This window comes from Blennius ocellaris (genome assembly GCF_963422515.1).
Source record: "Blennius ocellaris genome assembly, chromosome: 16".
NCBI classification, from domain to species: Eukaryota; Metazoa; Chordata; class Actinopteri; order Blenniiformes; family Blenniidae; genus Blennius; species Blennius ocellaris.
The window spans coordinates 7,745,278-7,767,909 of record NC_137665.1 but is presented as its reverse complement, the minus strand read 5'-3'; the positions used below and the strand labels follow the sequence as shown (position 1 = coordinate 7,767,909).

General features: G+C 42.0%; 2 protein-coding genes across 2 annotated transcripts in view; both read left to right on the top strand.

Moving 5' to 3' along the window:
- The window catches only part of myo15aa (myosin XVAa), a gene marked incomplete at both ends in the record, with an annotated part of 29,729 nt that extends 25,128 nt beyond the window's left edge, over positions 1-4,601 (top strand). The window contains 13 exons of the mRNA XM_080510917.1: positions 1,192-1,264; positions 1,381-1,454; positions 1,560-1,642; positions 1,729-1,859; positions 1,933-2,027; positions 2,300-2,377; positions 2,550-2,646; positions 2,803-2,963; positions 3,077-3,210; positions 3,406-3,539; positions 3,780-3,913; positions 4,223-4,363; positions 4,500-4,601. Coding sequence (XP_080367043.1) covers positions 1,192-1,264; positions 1,381-1,454; positions 1,560-1,642; positions 1,729-1,859; positions 1,933-2,027; positions 2,300-2,377; positions 2,550-2,646; positions 2,803-2,963; positions 3,077-3,210; positions 3,406-3,539; positions 3,780-3,913; positions 4,223-4,363; positions 4,500-4,601 — 1,437 coding nt within the window. The remainder of the gene's footprint in view (positions 1-1,191; positions 1,265-1,380; positions 1,455-1,559; positions 1,643-1,728; positions 1,860-1,932; positions 2,028-2,299; positions 2,378-2,549; positions 2,647-2,802; positions 2,964-3,076; positions 3,211-3,405; positions 3,540-3,779; positions 3,914-4,222; positions 4,364-4,499) is intronic.
- A 1,831-nt stretch (positions 4,602-6,432) lies between these two features.
- Positions 6,433-22,632, top strand: part of llgl1 (LLGL scribble cell polarity complex component 1) — a 29,444-nt gene continuing 13,244 nt past the window's right edge. Inside the window, 5 exon segments of the mRNA XM_080510734.1 lie at positions 6,433-6,687; positions 9,408-9,505; positions 21,427-21,508; positions 21,597-21,757; positions 22,214-22,360. Coding sequence (XP_080366860.1) covers positions 6,607-6,687; positions 9,408-9,505; positions 21,427-21,508; positions 21,597-21,757; positions 22,214-22,360 — 569 coding nt within the window. The 5' untranslated portion in view covers positions 6,433-6,606.

The following is a 22,632-nucleotide window of genomic DNA, read 5'->3' as shown; positions in this document are numbered from 1 at the left end:
CTTTCACATTCAAAAATATCAGATGTCACTCTGCAAACAACAAAATACAGAGCATTAGAGAGGGCTCAGCCCTTCTGGCAGATTTTGAATATAATCCGTCATGACTTTCCCCTTCAATAACAATTTTATGTAGAATTGGACAGAGAAGCAGAGGGAATAAATCCCCAACATGTTAATACTTAAAGAGGAGGCTCTTACCACTGCACTGCACAAGTCTTTGGGAGTATATTGGTGACATTTATCATTAAATAAACATTAGTATAGTTTCAATAAAAAGGAAAATGAAGAATCCAATCACAATATCTGTCAAAATCATTAGGACTTTATCAGTCGTATTTTTTGTGCGTACATTTTTAAAGTCTAAGCATCCTCATGTTGCTGCTCTAACGCTGCCTTGGATCTGCCAGTTTGTGTTGATTGTTGATTTTAGTCTGTTGGAAACAGCCCTTAAGTACTCCCAGGTCACAAAATAGTTTCAGCTAACAGATGACAGCGGCTGTAAATTCCTGGCTCTCAGGCTCCGCAACGTGAAGAAAGATAAATTACTAATTCCACCTATGGGCTTTGGTTTGGAACACAGACAGAGAAGCATAGCTTACAGCCACCTAAAGTAGATCTTCATTTAAGTATAGGATTTATTCTGAATATTTTCCAGACTCCTTTGGGACAAAGAGTCATTTTATCTGACAGAGCACAGAATAAATTGCTGTCTGCTGCAGCCTTGGCAAGCTTGTTGTTTGTTGGGTAATAACATGTCCCAGAAATATACCTAAAAACTGCTCATTTAACGTGTACAGTCAGCATCCAACTGGGTGGGTTTAACATTGCTCCCAAACAAAGAGCATCTGCACAGTCACAACCTATCTCACGGACTTGTTTAAACGCATCTTATCTTCCACGCCGATAGTTTTCTACAAATAGTTACTTTACACCTTTACTTGTTTTCAAAGAACCACAGCTTTCTGTGGTCCCACTGTACGCACAGTCCTTACAAAAACACACCATCTCAAATGATCGCTGCTCAATATTTTCCACTCACCATACATTTGATATAAAAGATGTGTCATCAACTGACTTGATATTAGAAATGAATTTGCACTTTTCAAAGTTGGATTTTCTAAGATTGATCAAAAATTTCAATCTAAATTTTCTCCCATTATGTCTTGTGTTTCGTTTTTTTGTTTTTTTCAGTCTCCAATCCAAGAGTCCCTAATTGACTTCTCCGACAATGGGATGAACAGAGTGGCAGTTGACATTTTCATAGGCAAGAATACAGAAAAAGCATGGCACTACTGATGCTGAATGACCTATCACTCTGCAGCAGAATGTTCTTAGTTTGTGATTACACCTAAATGAAATTTGTATTACCTTTATGTTCAGCCATAATGAAGTTCATGGGAGATTTCCCACTGAAAGGCCAGACTGAACAGGACCTGGTTACCACAATATTAAAGGTACACAGACAGCACTTACCTGCGTGTTTTTAACAGATACTTAACAGACGTTTACACATTCATATTATTGTGTTTTCTCTTCATGCATGTAACTCATAAATATAGTTAAGTGGTGATCATGGCTTGATGAAGGATGAAGCCTACTGCCAAGTGATGAAGCAAGTCACTACCAACACCAGCTCCAAACCGTAAGACTTTCACTCCTAACAAGTGCGGAATTAGCGGCGTGTCTACTGGGGAGGCCTCCATTTATAGTTGTGTGTTTTATCTGTAGGGACAGTTGTCAGAAAGGATGGAGATTGATGTACATCCTGACAGCTTACCATCGCTGCTCCGACGTTATGAAACCATTTCTGCTGGTGTTTCTTCAGGATGCCTGTGCCAGTCCTGGGCAGCAGTACCAGGGTAGATCATCAAATTAACACGTGCCATTTATTCGTCCATTGCTACCAATGTGTTTATCTTTTTTAACTGATAGGTATTGCCAAGGCCTGTGAACAAAATTTGAAGAGGACGTTTCAATATGGCGGACGTATTCAGTATCCCAACAGCATGGAGCTCAAAGCAATGCTGGCAAGTACTACATTCATCCCCTTATATAATGTACGTCTCTGATGTATGCTTATACACCTTTAAAGAGTTCACTTCCAGGAATTTCGACTGTTAAGAAATATCTCTTGTTAATTCATGTGCTGTGATACTGATGATTTTACAGCTGTGCCATTCGTCAACCCCAAATGTGTCTTTGTTCAGCAGCTGCTTAAGCTCGCCTCAGTAACAGCCGCACACTCTTCACTCCAGTTCATTCATCTGACGTTTCCTTCTGGTTGGTTTTTTGCTTGCAGGCCGGACGGAGCTCCAAAAGACAGCTGTTCTTGCTTCCAGGTGGGATTGAACGGCACTTGAAAATCAAGACTTGCTCCGTAAGTAGCTCACACTGAGGCATAGTCATGTTGTGAAAGCAGCACCATTAGCTCTGTGGAGAAAAGGAAGATAAAATCTTTTCTAAATCGAGCAACACCTATAGTATGTGGAGAGGGGCTGACAGGAGATGCCGTACATAAAACAATCGTGCTGAATTTTCATTCATTTTAGGTTGCTTTGGATGCTATTGAGGAGCTCTGTTATGAGATGGGACTACAGAGGGAGGAGGCACTGGATGAATACGCTGTCTTTTTGGTCACACATAAAGGTAACAAGCATCCTCTTGCACTGCTAACATATGCTTTTACAACAGCGTGCTGTTAAATTAGATAATATGCTTAAACCAACTGGATCATTACTGGACTGCTGTTTTTGTGTGTGTGTGTGTGTGTGTGTGTGTGTGTGTGTGTGTGTGTGTGTGTAGGTCAGAATGTAAGGCCTCTAAACAAGCGTGAGTACATTCTGGACATTGCTACCGAGGCAGAGCCGGTGGACGCCAACTACAGTCTTTGGTTCAGAAGAGTCATATGGAGCCTGGCTCTCAAACTTGACAATGAACTCTATGTCACCATGCACTATAACCAGGTGCCAACCTATATCCTAATTTATATGATTCTTTTTGATACAGCTCTGGTGGTTCCAGAAATGAGAATTCATATTCTCGCAGTTACTTTATTTGTCCCTTGTCAATTCTCTAGGTATTGCCAGACTACCTAAAAGCTTTGCTGAGTGTGGTTCCTCAGGGTAAGGCCAGCGAGCAGCATCAACAGCAGCTTACCAGGCTGGCTGCCTTACAGCACCGTGCCAAGGACACCATCTACCTGCCCACCTTGTAAATCTATACTAAACTATTGCTCACAATGTGAACCCAACATATATCATAGCACATCTCAATAGACACATCGAAGCATATTAACAGGCACAGAAAATTCACACATGCATTTGCATCCACCTACACAAATTAGCAGATACTGATAACTGCGTTTTGCTCTATTCTCTCTCTCTCTCCCTGTATGTGTGCGTTTAGCCGCGAGGTGCAGGAGTGTGTCCCTCCACAGTTCTACAGCAAACAGGGTTCTCAGCAGTGGCTGAATATGACGACTCAACACATGCAGCAGGTCCAGCCCTTAAACCCACACCAGGCCCGTGCACAGTTCCTCGGTAAAACAGCAACTCCCTCAGTACATGGTGCTACGTGTAACTTTTTTTTTCTTTCTGTATTAATCATTATTAATGTATAATTATTTACCCATTTGCACTTTTTTTTGTCAATATAAAAAAAATACTTGAACCAAACCACATACGCTGAATGCTCACTGACAAAAGAACTTCTCAAATGTCTTCAAACAAGTAAACCAACCAAATAGATGTTCTGTGAGCGTTTGGTGTGTTTTTCTCTAGGCCTGGTCAGTGCCTTCCCCATGTTTGGCTCCTCATTCTTCTACATCCAAAGTTCGAGCTCTGCCTCCATCCACGCTCCGTGCATCCTGGCTGTCAATTTGAATGGACTTCACTTCCTCAACAAGGACACTCATGTACGTGAAGGACACATGCTCACAATTGCTCCTGCACAAATTCAGTCTGTGTGATTCTGAATGAGGCCAGAGGATACAACATGACTAAGCACCTGGTTAGTTTAATTATTTAATAAAAAGGCTGTTTTCATTTATTCTGTTTATATATAGAAAGTATCTAAAAACCAATTGGCTCCCTCTGCTGGGTGCTTCCACTGTTTCGATTCTTATAATTATATTTATTTTAAACAGTGATCAGTGCTGATTGTGTGTGTTTGTGCATGCATGCGGTATAATCATTTGTAAACATGTTTGTATTTGTTTGATTAGGAGACCATGGTGCGTTTCCCTCTCAAAGAAGTCCAGTCAACTCGTACTCAGAGACCAACGTCAGGCTCCAGTTACCCCTATGTGGAGATCATGATAGGAGACCTGCTGAACCAACGCATCACTCAGCTGCAGCTGGAGCAGGTGTGTGTGCAACATACAGTAGATGTGGAGAGGAAGGCCTTGTCATAATCATCATCTTAATATGTCTTTGCATCTCATCAGTATTCCTAATCTTAAGTGCAAAATGTGGTATCTGTGCTTTTGTGTTTTGTTTTAGGGGCTGGAGCTTTGCCGAGTCATTGCCATGCACATGGAGAACATGCTGTCAGCGAGAGAGAAAAGACTCACGTTACCGCCAAGTGAAATCACCCTGCTTTAGCACAGATGTAGACCCATTTATATGAAAATCACAGTTTGTGCTACATGAATGTACTGTATCTACCTCTATTTTTGATTATTATTATTTTTTTAATATACTTAAAAGTTATGTTAATGAAAAGTTGTAATGTATAGTGATGGTATTGAAGACAGATCTTTTTAAATGTGGCTAACACCATTTATTGAAATAATTTCATAGGTAATATATCAATTTCATTATTTCCTTAATTAATCATTTGGCATGTCAAATGTCAAATTTGTCTTCCTCATTACTATTATTATCTTGATAGTTTTTTTTTCTAGTGTTATGAGATCTGGTTCATGACTGCATAGAGAATAATACAGTTAACGTCTCACCACTCAAAGGTCCCATGTGTCTCAAGAGTATAAACTGTTTTTTAGATAAATTATTTAGCAATGATCATTTAAAAGACAGCCTGATGTGCCTTCACCAATTGCTTTGAAGATAATTAACTGCAGTACGGAGTATGAAAAGCAATCCTACTTCTAACTATTTTTACTGTTAAATGAGACTGCATGCAAGAGCAGCTGAAATTGTTTGTGAAAACTGTTTTTCCATTTTATTTTAAATAAATATTTGCATGTAAATAACCAAAGGCAGCTATAGATTTAAATAACCATCATTTTTTTTCTCTTTGACATAAAATCAAGGGCAAAGTCCTGATGGAAAAAAATACATTTGAGGAAGCCTGTTTTGGCACATTATGTTTTAAGCCACATTTACAAACAGTTTGCACTATATGAATTATTTAGTTATACAGTGTATATATTTTTGTAACTAGTTGTTGTACATTCAAGCATGTCCATAATGATGGGCATTAAAGTTTGTAGAATAATAAAAACTCGGTTGCGAATTAATTGATTTCATTGAGAACTCATTTCTATAACCGCAGAACAAGTGAAATAGTGAACATTATTGAAATTATTACATTAGATTCAGTTAAGAAAAAATCTTGAATACATCAATTTCAGCTATGTGATAAAAGATAGATAAATCTGAAATGTTCTTGAAAAATTAACACAATTGACATGTTTGTGACACGTTTGTTGCATTGCATTTCCTATATGACTGCATCAAATACAATCCAAAAAGTAGAGATCCTGTTTGTTTGATACATTGTTTTTTTTATTCCCAGCATTTTGTTCTTGGTATTACAATGGATTTGGGAGCTCACATATATTTACAAATACATGCTGCAACTGGAGCAATCTAATTTTTGTGCCACATATTTCATGAGACTGAAACAAGTCCATATACTTCACTTAAGTCTTACTGGTGAATAGAATAGAATAGAATAGAAGAGAATAGAAGAGAAATGCTTTATTGATACCAGAGGGAAATTCTTGTCTTACATCAGAAGTTTAAGAATATTCTTATCACAACAGGCATTTGCAGTGTTATAGGAAGTATTTATAATGTGTATGTTTTCCATGAAAACAGATGTAATCAAATTCTTTCACTAAAGTTATAACGGTTTTTATCACTTGTTTGAAGGTGAACAAGTTTACTGCTTTGTTAACTCAAAGTAGTGCTCTACGATTGGTTCGCTTCATTTGTTGTAGAGAACGTGCCGTCCGTAGCCACGTACTGGTGTCTGTCATAGGCACGTCTAACGGTATGACCCGTGATACAAATCGAGCACTGCCTGAGAAACGCTTGGCTGTGTGGGCGTTCCTGTGTAATTGCTCGCAGATTCCTTGGCCCTCATTGGTTAACAATAACGGGGTCCGCGTGAACCGGGGGGCGGGGGGGCTATGGTCAAACCCACCGCGACCTAAACAGCACCAGGAGGGAGAGGAGGGAGGAGAGAGCCGCCGCAGCAGCTGGAGCCGGAGCAGTAGCGTCGTCGCCCCGCTTCTCAGCCTGCATGGGCTAGTCCGTTAGCTAGCCTAGCGTTGCCGAGCCGCCTCCTGCAGCCGTTCACCCCGGGTCCTCCTCTCCGTGTTCCCCCCGGCCCTGCCTCCTCCCCCCGCCCGGCTTCAAGATGATGAAGTTTCGGTTCCGTCGACAGGGCACCGACCCGCAGAGAGAGAAGATAAAACAGGAGCTTTTCGCCTTCAACAAGGTAAAGTAACGGGACAAGAGGAGCGGTAGGGAGGGAGGGAGACAGAGACGGAGATATATCCTCCTCAAACTAAAGCTTTCTCCCCCGGACGGGGCCGCGTTTGGAGCGGGGCAGCCCGCAGCCTCCCCCCGGCCGCCCCTGCTGCAGACAGCGGGATGAATTGGCTCCGAAGTGCTGCAGATGGTTTGTTGTGCAGGATGGACTCGGGACGTGCAGCGCGCTTTGTTGACGCTTGTCCTGGGGGGGGGGGGTCAGTTGTCTTCACGCCGTGTTAATTGTCTCCCACTTCACCCAGGCCCCTGCAACGAGCAGGGAAACTTCTCTCTGCTCAGTAAATATTGTTGTAATTGGCTATCAACACCAGATTATCTACGTGTTTGGGATTATCAAGATTCGGATTAAGGAGATTCTGCTGACAAGCCCACTGTTCCAGCAGTTTGATGCTTCGTGGGGATAATTAGTGGCCCATATATTATATGTTGGTGGGGATGGCAGTTTGAACTCATCCCACTCTCAAAGAAACTACATGCAGACGGGCTTTTCTGTTACTTTCTTCATTATTACAGTTTTCATGGTCGTTTTGTGAAACCAAGTGTCAGATTTCATGCCATCAAAACGACTGTTTAACAAAAAAAAAAAAATCAGTTTTCTGATTTATTAACAAGCTGCACTAATTTCAGATCCACTTTCTTTGAGTTGCGTTTTGTCACACTTACTGATAAACTGTTTAGGGCTATACAGGAATCTGCAACACTCTTCCGTCCAGTCTGTATTGTATAATGTATTGACATTTGTGGATATATTATCAGCTGCAGCTCATCTTTTTCGAATGTTCTACAGCTTCATTTGTTTAGACTACTGTGCAAAGACAAACCATCAGAGCAGTGTTTGGCCTTGAACTTTTACAGGTTATATGAGGCCATGTGTGTGTTTGCTGTGTCACTCACAAAGTGTCCCACTGAGCTTGGCTGTCTCAACTTTCTGATGTTGAAGGTCTTGATTTATTATGCGCAGCAGATGACAGGCTCACTTAGGCATGTTGCAGAACTAATATGCTTTTTGGTGGCATATTTTTTTTTTTGTACATCAATATAGCTGATGAGGACATGTATGTAAATCTATGGTGTGTTTTGATCTTGCAAATCTTTTGATCCAAACAGACATGCAGGCTGGGCTTTAGAGATACAAGTGCCTTTGCACAGGTAATGCAAGTGGTGCACGGATGACAGGAAGTCTTTACGTCTGTGGTTAATCTGCAGTGTACAGTCGGTGAAAGAATACAAAAGTCATACAGCAAGTGGAGAGTTCTGGAAAGAAAAATCGACTCCCTCAGTTCAATAAACAGACCAATGAAACGAGTTTTTAAAAAAAAAATTGGATACGAACTAAGTGTTGCATAACTGTTACAAATATTCATTGCTTTTTACATTTTCTTTTGTACTGTTAACAATCACTATGAGTTCAGTTGATGTGATGTGTGCTGCTCCCAAATGTCTGAGTAGCATGACTGAGATTTCTCATGAGTTGTGAAATGAGCACTCCTTTCATGCTTTGCGTTTCCTAATTCAAACTAATTTACATGTAGAGGATTTCATCCTTCAGCATGGCGGTTTAATGGTTAGCTCTCTTATTTCAAAGTGAGTAATGCCTGATTTTAGTCCAGGCTATGGGGCTTTTTTTTATATGGGGTTTGAATGTTCTCGTTAAGGAGTTTTCTACAACTACTTTGTTTTCCTTAACACGGTCTACAAACAAGCATTTGAGGTTAATTGGTGACTCTAAATTGCTCGTAGGTGCATTAGTGGGACTGTGTGTCCTGTCAAACTGCCGACCTGTCCAGAGTGTATCCTGCCTTCAACCGTAGTCACCTGGTGCTCCATGACCCTAAAAGAATGAATAACTATTACGAGTTCTCAGAAGCCTCAGTTTGCTTTATTCCTGCCTTTTGCATTGGAAGCCTTTCTATACCAGTTATGTTGGTAAATTCTTTGAACTGTTGGTCAAACAAAGCAAAATGAACAATGGCCCATTGAGTAAATGCTTCTAGACTAGCATGCAGGTGGTTAGACACTTTGATGTGTTGACTGAGTTGTGTAGCATGTCTAAAGTCCATCGAGTGTTTGTTTAGCTGCAACACCACACACACATTTTTAGGGTTTGGCACCAGCTGCCACAACGGTCGCAGAGGTGGTCTCTCCGCAGGGGGGTTACTTTGATGTGACTATGTGTGTAATCATACTGACACGTTAAAGATGGAAATGGTGTACTTCATATTTGAATTTCAGCCTCAACCTATTCTTATAAGGGGTGCACAAAACTTAAAGGACCCTCGTAACCTCTCTTACACTGTTCGTATATGTCTCCCTATGTAGATGTATGCTTTCCCAACTGTCTCGCAATCTCCTGACATAGGCTGGAGAAAAAGCTAGAAATTTATGTTAATCCCATTTTACAAGGCCTGCAAAGCAATGCAATAAAGCAGAGCTGCTGCCATCAGTGCTTTTTAAAAAAAAAACCTAACTTTATTAAAGAAGTCCTCCCTTCTAGACGCCTCGCTGATGACACAGTCTGACAGGCAGAAACACAAACAGCAACTGGGTGTATTTTTAGGGAAGGATGTCTGAAAAATAAATATGAGCATTTGTCTTGTTTCTCTCATCTTTGTCTCTTCTGTTTGTGTTTCACACTCTTTTCCTCTGGCTTCCTTTCCCCCCTCTTAGACCGTGGAGCATGGGTTCCCCCATCAGCCCAGTGCTTTGGCCTTTGACCCCAAGCTGCAGCTCATGGCCATCGGCACAAAGTCAGGAGCCATCAAAATGTATCCTTTGTCATCTGGTGAGCTTTTACATCTGACAGCTGCTGTTTTTAAGGTGTCAGCTATTTGAGGAGAGCATGACAACTCACAAAAGTTCAAAATTCAAGTTTCTGAAGATCATTCTGCAGGAAATGGAGTTTAAAAATTATTCTTATTTTTATTTCCATATATATATTCTTCAGCAAAATAAGGCTAGCAAAATAAGGCTAGCAGTTTTCTCTCACAGCCCAAAACTACATTTGACATGACATGTTGTGTGTCCTGTCCAAGTGTACCCTGCCTTGGCCCAAAATCAGCTGGCATCACACAATGTGCTGGATACCATGCCATAAAACACGGATTACGTCTTTTTCTTGTCTCTGCAGTGCACCTATAGTCTTCAGCTGTGTTTTTAGCAAAAAACCCTTGTTTCCTGACTCCATAAGGCTCATTTGATCACCTGCTCTTGAAGGCTACTCACTTTTCACCTGCAATCTATAAAAAGAATGGCCTTTACACAGATCATGCTTTTTTTTTTTTTTTTCCTCCCATGCTCGGCTTACATGGACTGTGGCACAAATGTGGTGAGCAGAGAGGCCTGGACCCCCCCGATTCCCACGCAGGTTCCTCAACCTCACCTGATGGAGCCTCATCCTCTTCATGTCTCACATGAGAAAGGATCATATGTAATTTTGCCAAAAGGGCCCTGGGCTGCCCTCAGGGTCTCTCAGACCTACGTGGTACACGTCAAGCCTGAGGCAGTCGGGAAGCGTCTCAATCAAATGCCTGAACCACCTCAAGTGGCTCCTCTTAGTATGGAGGAGACGCAGCCTAATTTCGAGTTCCTCCCGGATTGCCGAGCTCTTCACCTTGTCGCAAGGGGTGAGGCCAGCCAGCTTTGGAGTCGTGCTCTGTATTGGCTGATTTCTCTGCAGCCCTGTTGACTTTCTAGTGGCTCCTCATAGTGTTTATGAATGCAGAGGAAATCCTGATCAGTCGTGATTGCAGAAGAGCTGTTTATATAACGTTGTGGAATTGTGCACTGCTGTATTTTGTGTGCATGTGTGTCTGTGTGTATGCGTGCGTGTGATGTCTCTGTGGGTAGTTGCACGGTCTGTAGCGTGAATGTGAAGAGTGATCGGTCTTCCTCTGCTCAACCAAACTGGCATTATTAGACACAAATGTGCTTCGCTGAGCTTTGTTTTGTTACTTGTGGCAATTGCTTCTGTACTTCATAACATTCTTTCCCCACATCAGCATGTTTGAGGTAATTGCTAGAGAAGAATGTAGCATGGGAAGCAGCAGGTTGTAAACAAATGCTCTCCTCTATATAATAAGAATGCTATTTCAAGGACGAAGAGTGGCCACGCACACACGTCGTTCATTTGGTATTTTGTTGATTGATTAAAAACTGAAAGCAAGAGTATTTGCTGCAATGAATGGTAACAATTAGAAGTATTTGGCCAATGTTTTGAGTGTAGCTTTTCTTGAACAGCTGGCATTTCACCAATAGAGAGATCCATGGAGAATAGATCATGTTTCCAGCTGAGTTTAACACCTATGAGATGTGCTGGTCTCTTGAATTACTGCCCCATTGATTGAGATGTCACTGTAGCCAATAGGCCTGTCATCTTCAAGATATGGAAAAGCACAAGACAAAACATCATCACAACATAATTTGGAGGCCTGAAAAAAAACCCCCCACAAATGCATATCTTGGGCATGCGGTCAGTGGGAATCTAACCCCCAACCCAGACTGTGGCTGTGCACGGTTCAGCTTGTTGGAATAACCCGGGAGGAGCTGGAAACATTGAGTGAAGCTTGACTGCAAGTAAGTATTGCTTAGGTTTTGGTGATGCGTCGCAACAAAACCATAATTTGATCAAGGGTGTTGGTTGTATCAGAAATTCCAGCAGCTCGGAGGCTCGAGCAGCGTCTACTTGGCACGTCTCTGTGACACGCTGCTGAGGTCTGTTATCGGCCGGCTGTGGCGTGATTGCAGCCGCGTTCGCAGGCCGAGTGGAGGTCAGCCGCTGTGTCATCGTGAGGAGGTTGACTCGGAGCTGAGGTTTCGTCAAACCTGTGACAAAGCAACTGGCGTCTTGGATAGTTTATCTCTCGAGTGAAAGGTGTTTGCCCGACTGCCTCACATGTTACATGTTTGTCTCGCATGCTCCTTTTGGCAGTGTGCGACCTGCGGTGGAGCGCATGTTCACCGGCTGTATCCCCTCAGACATGCCGTCGATCTGAATGCAAGGTCCTAGCCACTGCATATGGTTATTTAACACATTTATTGGGGTGTGAAGAGAGGCTGTTGTTTGTGTGTTGTGTGCGCAGAAGCAATAAACTGAAGAATCAACTCTTTGAGATGTGGTTTTCAGAGGGAGAGGGAGACTGGCGGTACCAGGCACTCGTATCCCAGAGGGGAATGGATAGAGGAGAAACGGAGGAGGGGAGGGGATGGAGATAAACGGTGGCACTGAAGACAAGGGAGTGCGAAAGAGACGGGAGGGGGAGGTGGAATAACTCCACCACACGGCTACACCTGCAAGAGCTGGACACTCTGAAGGTCACTGCTGTACAAGCCGGTGTTGTAGTAGGAGATTGTATAAAATAATGTACTAATATAAATCTAATGCAATACGTGAAGAAAATTTCTGAATACATGAGACCGGCTCATATTAGTTTGTGACTTTTCGACTCCTATATTATGGATTAAGGTCATCACTCAAAGCTGATTTGTTTGAACAAGATGGAGTGTTCCTATGGAGAAATCTAACTATAGGCTGCACGCGATGGTCGTTTGCAGTCTTACCTCACAGTTAGAAGACTGAGTTTGGTTCTGGGCTCGTGGTGAGTTTGCATGTTCACCCTGTGCTCTCCTGGGACTCGGTCGAGCTCCAGCTCCTTGTAACCCTTAGTTGAATAGAGTTAATGCAGAACAGGAATGTATGGATGACTGATTGTTCATTAATAATCGGCGGCGTCGTGAGGATTTCTAGGGTCTTTAACAGCCTAAAAATTGAAAGGTACCAAATGGGAATTGATTATTGTCAAGTCCTCTTGAATTAGAGAATTCCTAGAAAATGAGCACTTCCATTAACTTTTTATTATTTATTAAACTTATGTGGAATTACTGTTCATCCAAAGCCGCAGGAGGAGAAAGAAACGTAGGGGGACGATGACAGGCTTATCTAAAAGAAAAGTGTGTGTGTATGTTCACATTCCCTTCATAATCTGGTCGAGAACACTTTGCTTTGACCTAGACGTTCTTGCTAGCATACCTGTCTGTGCTGCAGTACACTCTTCCAGTCTGTGGTGCCAGATGTGCGGTCGACATTGGTCTCTCTCACTGCATGTAAAGAGTAAGAGCAAAACAAAGTTTATTGGCACATTTCAAAAGGAAGAGGGGGAAGAAACTGCGAAGTCTGTGGTCCTTGTTCAGTTCAAACTTCTGTTCTCCATCTTGGCAGGATTTATCTTCCTCCTCTCTGTCTTCTGGGCTCTCTTTCAGCCTCTCGTTCAAGTTTCTCACTTGCTTTTTCCTCTTCTCCTCCTCTCGATCTCTGCGTGTTTATAAAGGCAGAGTCGTATTACACCCTGAGAGTTTCTGCTTCGACCACAGGCTGGGGCTCGGCAGAGGGAAGGGGGACAATGTGGTGGAGAGGTTTTCGTGTGTGTGTGTGTGTGTACGTGTGTGTGCGTGCGTGGATAAAGATCATATGTGGGGGTGGTGAGGCGATCTCGACGAGTCTGTCTCTTGTCGTGGAATGCATGTTGCGCTGCCCTGGGTTAACCCTCCCTTGTTGTGTGTGTGCGTGCGTGAGCGCGTGCACGCGTCTGTGTAGATTGGGTGAGTAAGAGCTTTGTTGCCGAGTCTAGTCTTAATAAAGGGAGCTTTTGAAATGGTTTCCAAGACGACCAGTGCCCAGGATGAGAAGTGCCTGCAGATTGGAGGGTTTTAGAAGTCTGCAGCTCAGCACACCAGACACCAAAGTTGTGGTTTAAAAATGCATCATTGAAGGGTAAAAAGGTTGTGTAAGACTTTATTATTGTGATAGTAACCTTTTGTATATGGCTTTTAGTTTAATAAAAAAAAAAAAGTAAAATTTTTCTCGATCGAGCGTGCACGTTATCAAAACTTTGTGGCCATGAGGTTTGAGAATCGGTCAGAGGACGAGCTAATATTTGCACACTGTGTTTTTGGTGTTATAGTCACTGGTCTGCTATAGTTTGCTGATGTCACAGGGTTGCACTTTGATTCCGGTCTTGTTTGAAATTCTCTCAAATTTCGGGAATTCACTCCATGAGTCATGCAATCTGTCACACTGTGTACAAGCTCTAGATTGAAAACTCACCGAAACTCTTTTATCCCTTTTATGTCTTCTCATGGTAATCCGAAATGACTGACAGTTTCAGCTCAATCTGACACACACTCCAGTTGTGTATAAGAGCATCAAAGTCAACAAATGTTGTGGTTAAAACGGTGCATTCCTCATGTGTTTGCTGGTGCCCTGCGTTTCCTTTACAACTGTACCAGGGCTACAGTTTTCCCTGTCATTTCCTTTAAACCGTTTCCAGATTTCACTCGGTCATGTTAATTTGTTTCCATGCCTTGCTATGTGTTACGTAAGTTTTATTTTGACTCTTTTTCTTCTTCTTTTTTTTTAAGTGTTTGTGATGGAAAAGTCGATGCCAGCATTCAGTGGTTTGGTTCAGATCAAGTGGGTTGAGCTGAAGTGATTTAAGCTTTCACACGCCGACCGCCTTTCACCTCCTCCCTCCTTCTTTTCTCACCCACTCGACGCCTTCTCTCACTGCTCACTTTGTCCTATAAAATATTTTTACCTCTCACATTACACTGTTTTCCTGCTTGGTTTCGCAGTGAAACGAGTTCTCGAGTCTTGCAGTGGATGCCAATCTGAAAAATGTGGAAAAAAAATGTGCACCATACATGCTTTTCTTAATTTTGATGGCATGCCAGTGATTTTTATGTCTTATTCATATACAGTATTTTTTTATAGCTGTTGGAGACTACAGATAACACAACTGATATTGTGATTTATCTGCAAAAAAAAAACAATCAAAGTTTGTGTTCAGAGTAGATAATATAAGCCTGAAGAAAAGAGACATATTGGCAACGTAAGACTTTATTCATTAAACAAAGAGGATCCTCGGCGGTGGCCTCCTTCACCAGCCGGTCCTCATCAACGTTCTAAGATCGCGACCGTAAACCAGCATTTTTCAGCCAGTTTAGTTGTCTTGGTCACTCTACCTTGGACAAGTGTCCATGGGGGTGGGTCTGGTAGGTGATGTGGGTACCGCAAGCTCCAAAAGGAGAGTCAATATTAGCAGGACCGTAAAGCTGTTTGACAGTGGCAGAGAAGATCTTAGTAACATTTGTGTGGAACCCACGTGTTAATACGTGCTGTTCATCCCCCAGATGCACGGAGCACTATTCAAAAATGACCTAATAAAGCTTTCCAGCAGTATATTTAGTGCTGAAAAGCCAGATTAAAGCAACTAATCCGCCCTTAGTATTTATAGTCTGTAAGCACTACCCTCATTTCTTTTAAACATTCATTCTCAAATAGTAAGAGAGCATCATTGTGGGGAAAAAGCATCCCCCAGATCTCTTGTGCAAACAAAGCCTCTTTATGTGGAGATGCCCCAAAAAGACTAACTTGCAAAACCCAAAAGCATCAGCTCCTGAATCATGTTTGATTTGCTTGTTTTTCGGTCGTTTTTCATCTGCGTTTGGCATGTTTGAATATTCTCGGTCCCCTCGGTATAACTTGCTACTCGCCAGCACTCCTGAGGAATTGCAGGACCTTTAAATATCCCACCCACCCTTTGTTTTTCTGCTCCCTTGGTCTTCACCCTCACTTCATTCCTTCACTTCAGTCGGTGCCGCCCTCCGCCTCACCCCTGCACCCGCACAGATGAATGGACAAACCACACTCGCTCACCCAGTTGGCAACAAGTTGAAGGGCTCTGTGTAGCGTTATAAAGGGTGTGTGGTCTCTCCAAGTTGGCTGGAGTGGTTCTGTGTTGTTGAATGGGAGATGTGAGGCATGAAAAGGAAAACATTTATCTGAAGTGACAAATCAAAGTTGATTGCGGAGAGGTTGAGGGAGGTGGGGCGCTCGGCTGAATTAAAGCAGAAAAAAAAAGTGGAGAACAAAAGTGCAAAGCGGGGATTGATGGGAGTGGTATCCGGTTTTGTCCATCTACTTGCCTGCTACCACATCATTGGCCGGGGAAATGCAAATATTACCCTGAGAAAGTAATGTAACTAATTTGAAGAAGACTGATCTTTTAAATATATCACAGTAACTATTACAGCCACGATTAGATTATACCCAGATGCTCAAAATGTTCGTCTTAGATGGGTTCGTAGATTAGACTCTATTTACTGGTTAGTTTTTTTTTTTAACTTACAGTTTTCACCAAACTACTTTCTCGAGTACGTGTTCTCTATATGTTCCTGTAACTAAGCAGCGGTTTGTCTCTGATTTGATAATCTGTGTAGCAACTTGTTCGAGTTTGTCAACATCATGAAGTGTGCACATGGGGGGGAGGTAAAACATAAAAAGGGGGAGTGTGGGAGGAGATGAGGTACCAGCTGAGGGATAAATATGCAAATGAGGCAGGATTGTTTCTCCAGTGGGTGGGAGGAGTTGTTTAGCTTGTCTTGTTGTAGACTGCTTTTTTTTGTCAGACGTCTGAAGCGTTTGTGATTTGTGTGCGACAGGATCAGCATCTCTCAGATGATGCCTTCTAAAGTTTTGCTGCCAAAAGCGGTTTAATGCATCTGACGTCATCGCAAAAGTTTTCCGAACTTTTTGATCTCTTCCAGGCTTGATAATGCGCACAACTTGTACAATCCTTCTTTGGTCGAGTCATTCATCCTTCCTTCCTGTCCGTCCCGATCCACTGTCAATGTTTGTGCGCGTGTGTGCGTGTGTGTGTGTGTATTAGAGGGTGTGTAGGCTCATGGAGGACAATGCCTTCTGTTTGTCTGTATTCAGACCGTGAAATCGCTTTATCCTTGCTAACTCTCTCTCTCTCTGCATCACCGGGCAATTGTGTGTTTGTGTGCGTGCATGTGCGAGAGCAAGGGAGAACGGAGAAAGGAGACGGTGATTATGAGTTACTGTAGGCCCTCATTGTTTGTGTTTCAGGTTCTCTGAGCAGCGCAACGTCTTTGCATGGTAAAGTCAGAATGTGCACGTCGTTGATTAAAGACGCTCAACAGGTTGCTGAAAGCTTAACGTCTTCAACACAAGATTACTTTAGTGGTTTTCTGTACATTTCAGGCTCATTTTCCAGTTTCTCTGGTATGTTTAAACACAGCTTGGCTAATTGGACTATTGCCTTTATCCTGGTAAACATTCACTGGAGTGCAATCAATTTATTGTTTATATTATGGCAACTCTATTAAGTGGCAATATGTTCTTTCAGCTTCTCCCTTTTGGCCAATTTCCAGTTGATCCGTGGCATCACTGTCCTCTACAATAGACAATAGAGAATTATCAGTCCTGGGTCGTGACAATGGACATTGTTTTTACATGCTGTTGGACTGAAATGGGACAAATCCAGACTGCTCTGTATAAGTGGTTGTCACACACGGATTTAAGGCCATTATAAGCATATGCATTTTTTGCTTTTCATTAAATAATCCTCGTTTGCACAGAAAACCTCTGTCAGAATTAATTGCTTCTTAGGATTTCATTGTGATTATACATACCGTCACTTAAAGTCTAACTTAATGTTAATTGATGTCTAGAGTTCACTCTGTTTACACGGAGCTGATCACTTGCCAGGTTTGTCTCTGTACACCCTGCAAGTGTGATAAGGTGGTGTAGAAGATGGATGTTTATTGGCTTTTGTCCAAAATCAATTTATTGCTAATTAGATTGTGCTGCCTGAAGCTTCATTTCAGTATAGATTTGTCAACAAAAAGTGACTCTTGAGCAAAATAAGTTCTTGCTGTTATGATGATAAAGTGAAGCGGAGCTTACGATAGTTGCGTATAATGAAAAAAATCAATCCTCACATATTTTGGGAGAAAATGATCAACTATTAAATTGTCCAATAGTTTGTCTGAGAATCGAATAGAGTCACGAGCTGAATGTTTTTCACAATCTTTTTCTAAATTTCCCAAGGATATCCTGTTAGCATTTTAAGTGTCACAATTACAGTTAACCATGCTATTTTAGGACCGTTACGATGTGGATGCAGAGGGGGAGGGGGAGGGTGACACATTTGCACACTTGCATGCCCTCAGCTATTAAAGACTAATATTAGCCAATGAGCTTAGCCCTGAGGGGGAGGGATCTGTTACTCAGATGGACTCACAAACCTGTAATGAAGACTTTTTTTTTCTCCAGCTGTCTGGTGAGGAAGTCATGACATCAGTGGGAATCCTGCTACCAGCTGCCCTCCGACACACTGCTACCAGGAAGTGTATGAATCGGGCCGCTTGGTTTGGATTTTAGGTTTTTCCATTTCAAAGGACTTTATTGGTGTTGAAGCTTCCAGAGCGATGTTATTAATAGATCCTTTTAATTTTGCTCTCTCGCTCTGTTTTAATAAGTTTCTACAACATGAATGCTCTCCTGCCTGCAACACGGTTGTGTTTAGGCTCTTGCAAATTGACGCTTTGAAATCGGAGAGGGTGATGTCCTGGTTCCTGTCAAGTGTCAAAGCGCAGTCCTAAATAGTCATTTGTGGTCCTATTTTTCCTCCATGTGCCGACAGGTTTTTTTTTTTCTGCACTGCCAGCCTAAATGTGTGTCGACTTGAAACAAAAAGACAAGTGGTTTGTGCTGTCAATCCGTCCGGCCACTGCTTTATCATAAATTCATACAGCGTTCTCAGTTTCTTCTCTTCAATCACTTTTTCATCAGGCTTTTTACTTTTATCTATTTCCTTTGTAACTCTTTCATTTGACTTAGAAGCAAGTTCTTTTTAGAAATGTGACTCATTGCCTTGAATATTTAAGCATTTGTCTATTAGCCTTATTTCCATATTATAAGCAGAAAAGCCCAACATTTACTGTTTACTTTTAGTTATCTTAAGTATTTTTTTCTCAGTCTACCTGCCACAATAGTGCATGCTAATACAGTGCTATAGTATTTCAACGCCTCTTTTTTCTGAAACGCATGCACTGTGCCAGTGGCTGAATTCTTAGGTGAAGTACGCCAGAGGGATTTCTCATTTTCTTGTATTTACGGCTTAAATAATTGAAATCAGTGCTGTGTCTCAGTTCTCCAGCCTCTCTCGTTATCTGGACTGGCAGTTCATGACCTGTAAATTAGTGGTCCTCTCACACCTCCACCTCCAGCTGTCCCAGGCATGTGTTTGTGCAGTGAATAAAACGTGAGCACGGGAAGTGACAACACTCAGGAATGCTAGTATAAGACTGAGATCAGCCTCCTGGGGATCAGCGCTGGGAGAGAATAAGAAGGAATTTAACTTTGGAGAAGAAAGAGGAGTGTACCCCTGTACCTCCCGTAAATTTTGTTGATCTCCCCAAGACCTTCGTATTCTCTTTAGTCTGATTGTAGGCTTTGAGACGGCAGTGGGAAATATGAGCGAGAAAATATGTAATTTCCTCAAACTTGCACTCGGAGTGATGTGATGGAAAGATGAAGTGTAGTTACTTTAAATAAATCCAAATAAAACAAATGTTCCGAGTTGTTCGGTAATGGGATGAAACTGTGAATGAGGGGAAAAATAAAGATATGCTGTCTTTTTCTAGAGGAAAATATAAAAACAATAGATGATGTTGACTATAACAAATGGTTGAATACAGCAAATGAGCTGTGCGCATAATCGTCTCCAAACAAGAGACAAACCCCAGATTTCCTTTTTATTTTCCTGCATTTTTAATCCACATTCCTACAGGCTTATGTAATCGGCACACTAAAGTGTGTCAGTGCTGCTCATAAGACAGTTTGTGTTTTGTGAAGTGTGTACGCTTTTCCTGGGTCGATGTCGGATCACAATTTTTGCTCAATTTAGCAGAGCTGTGTATGTGCTGCCGGAGATCTTGAGAGTAGTCTTTATTTTATCAGCTCGGCTTCATTTACTACTCTAACAGCAGGACTGTGAATACTGCTGCGGATTACTCACACAGACGTATACACAGTGGTGGTTTCTAGCATCTGCGTCATCTGGTGATGGTAATTGCTATGAGCTTTGTTATAGCATTCTAATTTCTCCCCTACCATTACACCTAAACAGTATGTGTCTTCTAGTTAACGGCTCACAATTACTGGCTTCTAGTGGGGTTTAAATATGTGTCTGTTGTTAAAAAGGCTGCTGTAGGAGGAGGAGGGATTCTTTAAAGTCTTCCTCCACCTTTGCATTTGTCTTTTTGAAGTTTCGTTTTGCTCAAGGACTGATGAGGCTGAATGGTGCTCGGTGTCTGCAACGTTTTCATGCAGCCTCTTCATTGTGAGGGAAAAGATTTATCACCTGAATTTATGCTTTTTATGGAATTATTTCCCCATAAGGCCACAACTACTCAGACAGCTAAAAATATCTGCAGTTTGGTTGGCACAGTTAAAACAAGCTGTCTTACCAGTTACCATACCGGTCATGCACATTTCAAAAGCATGACAGGAGTCTGAATGTGCTGGCACTGTGCTCAGCATAGGGTGCTGCACTGATGTGTTGCTGCAGGAGTTAAAAGTGATGGAGAATATTGGTAAATGGCAAAACTTGGTAATGCTGGCAAGAAGGACAGAGTTTGGCATTAATCCGTAACTGTAGAGGTGAAGCTGGCAAATGTCTAGACCTTGCAGTTTAAGTTTTTAATACCAACAGCAGTGTTTAAGCCATTTTGATATGTGTGTTTATATGTTGTTGTTTTTTTAGATTGTCCAGCTCGAGGACGTCTTTTGGAAATCTTGTCCAGTATAACTGATGACAACCGAGATTAATCTATTCAGATGTATTCATTAATAATTGCAGTGAAAACTATCATGCAAATATGGAATCCAGTTTCCCCCTCACCGGGCAGAAATATTAATTTGATCACAAATAAATGAGTCCCTCAAATAAATAAACGGGACTTGCATGTGCTCAACCTTTTATGTTCACCATCAAAAAAGGTTTGTCTGTTTGGAAAAATCAAAAGCAATTTCATTTCATATAAGGAGCGTTCTGATTTTCTTAACTAATTTTGTTTCTCTATTCAGAGATGCTGGGGAAAATCAAAAAGCTTTTCAAGGCAGCAAGTTAATTGCAACCTTAATCTAGTTTGTCATAGAACAGTTGAAATGCTCCCAGAACATGAAACTCACTGGAAATAGTGAAGGACATTTGTGAAATGCACATATTCAACAAAGCACAGTGGAGGTTTTTATCATGTTCTGAGGCTGTTTTTGTGGCTCTGGTACTGGAAGCCTCTAACGCATTCAACACATTACGCAGTCTGAAGACGATTGAGAAAATGTAAGGGAAAGAAATGTTGCCCAGTTCCAGAAAAGTCTCAGGTAAAGTTATTGGCTCTTTTAGCAGACTATCAGCCTAAATCCTAGATTTAGGACAAATGATTAAAAGGGACACGATGGATAATTTTTAAGGGATCTGTGATACGTTGTCGTGTTAACCCATCTACATTTTTGAATTTTCAGACATTTTCCATTGCAGAAAGGATTGCAAACGTTTGAATTTCAACATGGTGCTGGTTTAGACTGCTAGGAACTAACAATGATGCTCATTTTTCCTTTATGCGTACAATTCTCCACTGTCTTTAAACGAAAAAAAATCCCATTTCCATGATGGACTGCTGTGCCTGTGTGTTTCCGTCTCTTACACATGCAGTTGAATCACAGGTCATGGGTTTGCTGCCCGTGACACCTGCTAAACTGGTGTGTAGTCTTGTCAGCGTTTCTGCCGACTTGTGCGTTTCCTTGACGAGATCCTTGCAGCTACGGGGCTCCGGGTGTGGAGTTCACAGGACTGCACAAAGACACCACTGCTGTCACACAAATCCACTTCCTGCCTGGTCAGGTGAGGCCAGCTTCTTCATGAATTTCACAATTTCAGTCACCATTTTCGTCATGAGTAATGCGTTGCGATGTCTCTGCATCCACTTCAGGGCCGACTTCTGTCACTGTTGGATGACAACACGATTCACCTGTGGGAGCTGGTGGCCGGACCCCCCAGAGAGCTGGGAGGAGTGAAGAAAGAGGGTGTGGTATCTCTAAACGAAGTGGGGAACTACAGCCTCCCAGGGAGACCAGGCATTGAGAGCTGCAGGTACACAACAATGTTTTCAAGTACTTAAGACACTAAGTATGTGCTCGGATTATTATGCTCCACCTTCTTCAGGGTTTCCAGAGAGCAGACCGCAGATAGTTTGTGATTCTCTGGCTGTTCTCAATTAAACCCTGACATCAACAAGGCTTTTTGATCCAGACTGAATTAACAGCAGCTCAAATGACCATGCAGAGAACCACCTCTGGACTCACATGAAGCAGATTTGCTACAGCTAATCTCATCAAAATCTCAAAGCACAGGATTGGAAATCCTTTGCCTGGTCCAATGAATCTTGATAAACGACCACCTTGACTTGCATTAGTGGTTCATATACTAGAGAGGAGTACCCAATATTGTAACTCAGTTTCTGTTGCTGTAACCCATAACTGCTCTTAAAGGAAAATGTATTATTTGGAAAATGATCTTCCTTTTTTGTTCTTCCCTGCATTTCCTCAGTGCCACACGTGTGACTGTCCTCCTCCTGTTGAAGTCATGTGACCTCCTCTGTATCGGAACAGAAGGAGGCGGAGTGTACTTCTTGGAGTTGCCCTGCCTCTTACTGAAGGACAACCAAATGCTCCCCCAGGATCAGATCACGCAGAGGTACGAGTGTCACGCATCACTTGACATATAGGAGAGGTGGGTTGATGAAGTCCACATGAAGTTATTTAGTACACGTTCATCACTTAACTCTGATACATGTAGAAATGTATGTGATCCTTGCAACATGACTGGTCAAAATCAAGAATGAAAATGAGATCTGGTCACAAATGTGTTTCACTGAGGAAAACATCTGCCTGTGTTTGTGTTTGTTTTAGTGGTGTGGCATATTGGGATGTAGTAGAGTTCAGTATTCGATGAAAACAAAATGATGC